At 42.8% G+C, this 8,667-nt stretch overlaps 1 protein-coding gene across 1 annotated transcript; it reads right to left on the reverse strand.

Annotated features, from left to right (window-relative positions):
* Positions 1 to 923: 923 nt before the first annotated feature.
* opn6a (opsin 6, group member a) lies at positions 924 to 7,255 on the reverse strand. The gene is made up of 6 exons (XM_086046083.1): positions 7,014 to 7,255; positions 6,380 to 6,585; positions 4,773 to 4,872; positions 3,904 to 4,008; positions 3,605 to 3,828; positions 924 to 1,526 (listed from the first exon to the last, which is right to left on the reverse strand). The coding sequence occupies exons 1-6, from the start codon at positions 7,150 to 7,152 to the stop codon at positions 1,056 to 1,058; spliced, it is 1,245 nt and encodes a 414-aa protein (XP_085902209.1). The 5' UTR covers positions 7,153 to 7,255; the 3' UTR covers positions 924 to 1,055.
* Positions 7,256 to 8,667: the final 1,412 nt, after the last annotated feature.

Genomic DNA, 8,667 nt, shown 5'->3' on the forward strand with positions numbered 1-8,667 from the left:
AATATTTTGTCCATAATTCATTTGATAATTTAATTATTTTTCACAAATATGTAAATGTTGGACTAGACTGGTCATTTTTGTATCATTTCTAGCTATGAATTAAATCTACCGAGTGAGATTTGACTTTTGATGAGAAAGATGCAGCGCCGGATGGTCTTCTGATAGCACAAAATACACTTTGGAGAACGAATGGATCAGGAAGTGCATCGACATGGTGCTCATTCGCGAGCTTTACACACATGGACAATCCTGAACATAATATGTCCTACCTTGCACACATGGTCAAAAGGTTTTTGCCTTTGCTTGTTTCTGCTTTGGTCTGGTGTCTCAGTGGCTTAATCTACGAGCGTGGACTCCGCCCGTGTCGCCGGGGATGGCGAAAGTTTGAGAGATCCTCCCTCGGACAGTTCAGCTTAGCTCCGACCTCTCTGGCCCGTTAAGAATACTCGGCACAGTGTTGGTTTTTAATGTCTTCTTCGTGGCGTGACCCATCTCAAAACTGTTTAACACTCTTCGCCCATGAAATGTTCACTGCACATGCGCGCTTGTCTGCTTGGGGCTGGACAAAACTCGTGTAAGTAGACTTTTTGTAAAAATTGTGGAATATGTCAGTGTGCACCTGTTTCTGGTTGACCCCCGCAAATTTTTGCAATGCATTATGGCATTGTTTTTCTTTGTCTCCTTCTCACTGTCGAATGTGTCTATTTTCAGGCAGTGAGTACACACACGTTACGTCTCGTTGGACCCTGCAACATGGATGTACCCGTGTGTTGAAAATGCTGCCATAAAAGTAAAATATACCAATATACAGGTGTGTTTTTCAGCTCTTATGTGTTTTGCCAAGCTATACTAATTACTAATAATCAAAAACACACATGTAAAATTAAAGAAGCCTTCCTTTAAAGAAAAACACAACCTGACCCTTCAGACAGAAAATAATTTATTGAAAGTAATAATGCGTTTTACATCCTTTATTAAGATGGGTAAGAGCAAAAAATAGAAAATTCTCTCTTAATCTTCCCCATAATTCAAATATGGGTTCAATGGCTCAGTCTTTAGAGTCTGTCACAGCAATACTCTGATGTTTCGATATGTGAGGGTAAATTAATATGGAAGATCTCCTGTGTGTGAAATGGAGGAGTCCGGGGAGGACTATTGACTCCTGAGTCACTGTCAGGATTGTATTGCATCACTTCTTTCACTGTGTATTTGGCTTCCAGTACCTGGACAGGAAGTGGTGCTGGTGGGGGCGTGGCCTCAGCCTTAAGCTTCATGTTTTTAAAGCGTTGCAGACGGATCACATCCCTGTTTTCGCCCACGCACGGCAGGAGGGTGCACACATCCTTGCGAAATTTGGAGCTCATGCCGAAATAGATGAGCGGGTTGTAGAAGCTGGCCGACTTGGCGAAGAGGCGGGTGATGATGCTGGTTGTGCTTGGCACATGGAACCCCCAGGCAGACCACATGGACACGACTGCATATGGTGACCAGGCCATGATGAAAGCTGTGCAAATTACAATGGAAATCTGGAGAGAGGAAAATGAGGTCACATTAGGCAGGATTACGAGAAGCCTAAGAAAAACATTGACTGTATGCTGTGCAGTAAATGAATTGAGTGCAAGTTGACCCCCTCACTAATGGCCAGCAGGGGGAGACGGTATAGGACAATCGTAAAAGGACACTCAGGCTATGTCCGCACAAACAGCCATCCGTTTTGCGTGCAGCTTATCCTCAGTAGGGAGACGGATAACCTGGTGCCTATCCCAGCTGACTTTGTGTCCTGTGACCCAGCTCACAGGGCACAAACAAAAACACCATTCATTCTTATAATCACACACCTATGAACAATTAGGAGTTTTCAAGCATGGTTTTGAATGTGAGAACGCCCACACAAGTACGGGGTGAATATCCAAATGTCACACAGGAAGGCCGGAGCAGAATTTCTAACCGCATACTACAGAACTGTGAGGCAGATGTCATAACCATCCATTCAACAATGTTGAAAAATGCATCTAGACTTTTGGGGCTCTTATGTCTACAAGGTATTTAGTATTGCTTCACTGAAACAGCTTTTTCTAACATGGCGGCTTGTATTGTTTGTAGAATGTTTTAGTTTTGTTCAAGGCTGACATTAAGGAGTAAGCTATAGCTCACATATGAATCCTATTTTCCTTTCTCCACCATTGTTTTTCTTCTAGAAATGTATTTCTCTTATGTTCAAGGCCTTATGGTTAAGGCTTTTCAATTATTTTCTGTTATGCCCCCACACCCGCAATTCTCCACCGACTACAGATAGTATTTTATAGTATCTTAACTTCTGCATAACATTGTATCTTTATTAATGTTAAAGAAAAATATATAGGCCAACTTACAACAAAGAATAATTTGATTATTTTTAGTCTCTCGCCACCATTCTTTTCCATCCATCCATCCATTATCTACACCGCTTATCCTCACAAGGGTCGCGGGGAGTGCTGGAGCCTATCCCAGCTGTCTTCGGGCAGTAGGCCGGGGAGACACCCTGAATTGGTTGCCAGCCAATCGCAGGGCACACAGAGACAAACATCCGCACTCACAATTACACCTAGGGGCAATCTAGAGAGTCCAATGAACTTTACCATGCATGTTTTTGGAATATGGGAGGAAACCGGAGTACCCGGAGAAACCCACGCAAGCATGGGGGGAACATGCAAACTCCACACAGGGAGGCCGGAGCCGGGATCGAACCCACGACCTCTGAACTGTGAGGCGGACGTGCTAACCAGTCGATCACCACCATTCTTTTCATCCCTGTTAAATATTTTTCCATGGAGTCGCTTAAGTGTTTGTTCACTGCACTTTATATTTTCTGAACTGTGCTTCGTGTGCGCATGCTCAGTGTGAAAAACTCTACACCTTAGCACTAATACTCCTTGCGCACACTCTGACAATGAGATCGCCATTGCCACCTACTGTAGTGGATGTGCAATTACACTTTATTGTAGTACAGCACAAAAAAGTACGTGCCCTGGCATTGCACAATGCCCCCGAAGGGGCCAAGCCCCACTATTTGAGAAGGACTGATTTAAGGGATTTCAGTGCCAACTGGTGGTCTGGCATTCCCTTGAGTTTCTGCATTTGTGCATTAAAGAGGGGTTCACAGGCTTCACTTTTTTAAATCAATTCATTTTAAAACCAGTGATTACCACTTCTATCTATGCATTTTCAATACCGCTTTCTTCAATCTAGGGTTATGGGTGAGCAGTAGCCTTTTCCAGCTGAGGGTGGCACAGTGTGGACTGGTCGCCACCCAGTTAGTTACAAGCTACATCTAGGCAAACAACCATTCACATTCACACCTAAGGACAATTTAGATCATCAATAAACCTAACATGTATGTTTTTGGAATGTGGGAGTGAGCCAGAGTACCTTGAGAAAACCTATACACGTGCCAAGAGAACATACACACTCCACTCAGGAGTCAAGATTTGAACTCCTAACCTCAAAACTGTGAAGCAGAAATCCTAACCACTGGACCTAACGTCCTGCTGTGATAGCGCTTAGAAAATAATCATAAGTTTGAAAAACAGCATGAATTTTCCGGGGGAGGGGGGTGTTTGCATACCCTTGTGACATCTCTCTCCACCTTCCTTTGGCGGGCAGTGAGGTAACCTTCGGCTGACATGGCATTAGTGCTTTTGACAGTGTTGATGATGGAAACGTAGGAGGAGAGCATGATCATGACAGGGATGAAGAAGCAGAAGATGAGAATGGAGATGATGTAGGACTTGTGGATAGTGGAGTAATTGGCTTTGGACCAATCCACCTCACAGGTTCCATATCCTCGATCTGCAGTGTCACACATGTAATTCTGAGTATATGAAGTTGATGATCTTTTAAGTTAACTATCCTCCTTCTACAGACCTGTGTAACTGCCCCAGCCCAGCAATGGTGCAGTGGACCAAAATGCTGCTCCGGTCCAAATGCAGATCAGAGATATTGCAATTGTGTTCATGCTGATGCAGCAACCTACAAAAGGATTAAATGTATTAGTAATACATTGGATTATCATGCAACCTTGCCTTCAAAAAGAATGAGTGATGATAAATGACAAGTAAAAGACTTGACAAAGAAGAATTCTTGCTTTGTTATCAATGGCAGAATGTGACAATAAGCGGGCGAGTCGGTCCTTTCTTATGATAACAACCTCAGCAAACACAAGAGAATAAAAAAAAAGAAATTTGTTGACTTGGCACACGCAGCTTTGTGTTCTTTGGAAGAAAACCACTTCTGCATGTAGGCTCACTTATCATATGTCAATAAGCCATGTGACATACAGTAATGTTTGCAGTACCTTTTGTAGATGTTGCTTTGTTGCTTTGTGTTACAAGGCAACAAGCACTGCAGGTTGGTTAACAGTTTCAACCCAAAAGCACGAAAATGCTTGGGAACTACACTCCCAGCGATGCACATTAAATGTTATGCCACATCTAACACGCATGTAACCACCAATGTTAAAAGACAGATTTGTCTTTTATGAACGACCACAAACACGCGCACGATTAAAACACTCTCTGGCGTCACATAGACTCGAAAATAGAAACTGTCACTTTAAGGAACTTAATGACATGTCGGCATGTGGGATCACAGGGGACAAGTGGTGGTTGTTTCCACCACTGAAGTTGGTATTAAGGTTTTATTAGCCCCCTGTCTCAGGCAGGAGCTAGTGGAATGTGAAGATTGTAGTGCGGACATGGGTGAGAAGCTTGTTTGGTGTGAGAGCAGAATCAGACCTTTGTTGGGGTGGCATCCCTTGATGTATCTGGTGACACTGATTACGGTTAGAGTGTTGATGCTCGCCAGGCCAAACAGCAATGTGAAGAAACCGTCCACCTGAATGGAGGCACAAAAATGGGGAGAAGAATGATGACATTTACAGTGTTTACATTTGATTGTCTGATTTTATTTTTTTGGGGCCAATTTTAAAAGAGCTAATATCGGCAGACCGATTTATCAGTTGGGCCCTAATAGTTAGTCCTTTAATGCTTTCAGAACTACAATGTTTCTATGAAAATGCCTTTTGCGCATGACAGCTGTTTGAACTGAAAAACGTCTTTGGAAGCACACACAATTTTGGGGGCACGCTCAAAGTTTGCCACACAACTCTGTTGATTTATTTTGATGTGCCTGCTAGAAAGCTACAAAAATTTCATACTGAAATTGATGGTGTGAATGTGAGTGTAAATCAGGTATGTCCAACCCTGGTCCTTGAGGGCCCGATCCAGCCTGGTGTAAATGGTTGTTCATCTCCATATGAACACACTGTTTTACTGTCCGTCAAGTTTGGGTTTAAGATTTTGTTTTACTTCTATCAGCCCATTGTTTGTTAAGACAAATGTTTAATTATCTTTTAATCCCGGCTCTCCGTAAAGGGAATGATACTACTTTGATTCCATCTGGCTTTGACTGCACACCCCAACACTCCCTGTTGGGCCATTTGCAGGTGACACGAACCACTTGAGGTCTCTTACTTGAGCCCTTTCTTGATCTCTCTTAGTTGTAATCCTATTACCGTCCGTCATCACATTACCTTCACCCTCACATTGTGCAGATCCTACATGTCTGATTTCACGTGTGACATTAAGTCATTGAAATCTCGTTAGGTAGCTGCAGTGTTTCAAATTGTGTAAGCAACCTGTGTTTAAGCCATTGGTCGGTTGAGGAGAAATAAAATGCACGAATCTGGCGGAGCTTGCCACCGTTCATGTCCCATCATGCTCCTTGCTGTAACCGACTAATGCCTCTCACATGACTCCCTTATTCCCGTCGCTGAGCCCTGCCCTCTCTCATTTTCAGGTGAAACAAAGAGCGAGCCACAGCAATACAAATTTTTCTCCGTCACAGTTGAATGTATATGAGATGAGATCACTCCATCAATTTGGGAGTTCATGCTTCAGCGTGTTCAAGATACGCTACACTGGTTGACCCATGGACACAATAATTACTTAATTGCAAGTCATGTTTAGGAATATTATGCAACTATTCTTCAACATCTTTTGGTGTGTTTTTTTCCCCGTTTGGTTGTTAACGGTTGACATTGTTGTCAGAGAGTTCTCTCGTGTAAAATCCTCGACGTTCGGTAATCTTATTACAGATTTAACCTTCAGCACACATGCATGCAGCTCCGCGTGAAATCCCTTTCACACACACGCATTCACATGTGTACCATAGTGGCACTCTACTCAAACACAGATTCCTTTAATTTACTTCATTAAGTGGGATTGGCGAAATGAAGAAAGCAGATGCATACACGTGGCATCACTTAAGAACAGGATTTTGGAAGTCAGCTCAACTGACTGTGGTCACAAATGACTTTTTGGAATTGGATTGGTCGTTTTACCTGACAGGTCCAAATCCAGGAGATTATAAAACCATCATCCTTGAAGATGTTGAATATTTCCAAAATCCCTCGCGAGTAACCGAATACTGAGATGCTGGCATCCGAGATGGCGAGATTTAAAGTGAGGAAATCTGTAGGTTGTAGAGAAGCCCTTTGTCGGTACAGGACAAACATCACGAGGCTGTTTCCAAACCAGGACAGCCATCCTGCGAAAGGACAAATTGCAATCACAACATTATCGGTGGAGTTGTCGAGTCAAAGATTATTCATTAGAATGCACGTTAGCTTTCTTACTACACTGTGATAGCGAGATTAAGGTCAAGTACATATCAGAATGCCAGAATGGCGAAGACTGCATATTTCATCTTATTGTTTGTTTGTCGTATCTTTAAAACTAAATTAATAATGACACAGGTGAAACTAGGCCCTTTTTAAGCAACTAATTGAAATAATTCAATGAGCTACTGAGACAGGAAACGTTACCTTGTTTTTCTAACCTAACCTCACTTGAGCTTTTTATCTGCAGGATAATACATAGTACACTCAGACTGTACTTTTAACTAAGTGTCTGGGTGTTGATAAATGCTAAAGTCAAATTTGTCATAATGACTGTATTAAGTAACAATTGACCCACCTAAGACCAGCAGGTAGACTCCAATGATAGTCTCTCCATGTTCAGACAGCGGCGGCTCTGAATGCAGGTTACTCAGGTTGTTATTCCTCCATGGAATATTGACAACTTTCATAGGAAAACCCTTCAGTGTTATTTCCATGGCCTGAGTGGGTTATGCCAAGGCATGAATTCTCGCTACGCTCTCTTCTCACTTCCACCGGACACTCCTGTGATCCTCCAGTCGAGACGACCGGTCTGTTCGTTCTAAATCCAGCTTAGACTAATACTTCAGCGCTCACTGTCCCAATGATTGTAGAGCTAATCCTAGCTATTTGTTAACAACTAAGCAGATAGACATTTTGGGGCGAAATCCTTGCCGACAGAGAAGAATACTCTGGTCAGGATTCTTTTTTGCAGTCGATGGAAACATATGCAACCATATGTCAAACGTCCTCTGCGTAGAGGAAGCCACTGAAAGGGATTGTGGTCAACTTTTATGTGCATCCAGAATATACTTTTTCAAAACAAATTGTTGCATTTTTATGTTTAAACATATGTGTGGACTCTAACTCAATGTTCTTGAATATATCAGCATTTTGTATTTGCAGTTTTTGAAGCAAATATTGAAATTACAATCACATAGAATTACTGATGGAAAAATGAATTGTGACCCACATTTGCAGAAGTAGCGATTCATGGTGCTCTTGAGCAAGGCACTGAACCATGCCTGCATGTAAGTGGTTGGGTGGTGTGCAACAAAATACAATGCACTTAACTTATAATTAAACATACAATAAATACAATATCCTTTTTATTGCTGAGACAAGATAGAGCGAAGAGTAGAACTTCTGTCTGTGAACAAAGAAAGACAAACAAACTAAGTAGCCTCCAAACCTAACTCCCAAACATGTTACTTGATCCGAACAACGTACAGCCTACAGGTTGTTTGGATTAACTAGGAGGAGTAATATCAGTGATTAAACCCTTGAGACAAAGCCATGCGAGCAGCTTCCCTCTGTTTGGAGCCCTCCCACAAGGACGCCGTACTGCAGCTGGCCCTGCTGCCTCGGCGCATGGACGTGAAAGATCCTGACGATGAAGATCCTCTCATGTTACTCGAGGCAAACAAGCAGCTGTTCCCACAGCTGACCTGACACCGCCACACTACAACACAGATTTTCAAGAGAGGTACTGGAAAAACATCTTGTCACTTTACATCATCCCAGCATGTAGGAAGTCATTAACAGAACTGCTGAACAAAGGTCCCGCACTGTGGTGTGTGGTCTGGCAGTAATTTCAGTCCTGTCCAAGACATTTAGTAAAAGCCTTTTTTCATAACATACATCATATCTGTTTTCCCCAAGAGAGGTGAAATCACTTCCACTTGACAAAGCTGATGAGTGTGATGGCTTACGTCACACTTGCATTGCTGCACTTCAATGCGGTTGTGGCTAGAATGTTGTACAAAAGATGCGGGGGGGGGGTTGTCTTTTGGCCTGTTCCTCTCGGGCCGCTGCTGAAAAGAAAGAAAGATAAATCATCCCAAATAAGCGAACTCACCGCCCACTGTATCACCAACATCAATTATCATCTAATCCCGGGGTCTTCAATCCAGTCCTGCCTGTTCTCCATCTCCCCCCTGCTGCAACACACCTGATTCAAATGATCGGTAAAG

The sequence above is a fragment of the Filicampus tigris genome, chromosome 11 (genome assembly GCF_054856515.1).
Source record: "Filicampus tigris isolate MCC_2025a chromosome 11, RoL_Ftig_1.0, whole genome shotgun sequence".
Classification (NCBI taxonomy): domain Eukaryota; kingdom Metazoa; phylum Chordata; class Actinopteri; order Syngnathiformes; family Syngnathidae; genus Filicampus; species Filicampus tigris.

What these genes read in the sequence shown, in the direction of transcription:
- opn6a (XM_086046083.1), bottom strand. Translation starts at nt 7,152, where the DNA reads ATGGAAATAACACTGAAGGGTTTTCCTATGAAAGTTGTCAATATTCCA. An exon ending in CCTGGATTTGGACCTGTCAG is followed by an intron (nt 4,873 to 6,379) that starts GTAAAACGACCA and finishes GCCTCCATTCAG; the next exon opens with GTGGACGGTTTCTTCACATT. An exon ending in TGGAGAGAGATGTCACAAGG is followed by an intron (nt 1,527 to 3,604) that starts GTATGCAAACAC and finishes TCCTCTCTCCAG; the next exon opens with ATTTCCATTGTAATTTGCAC.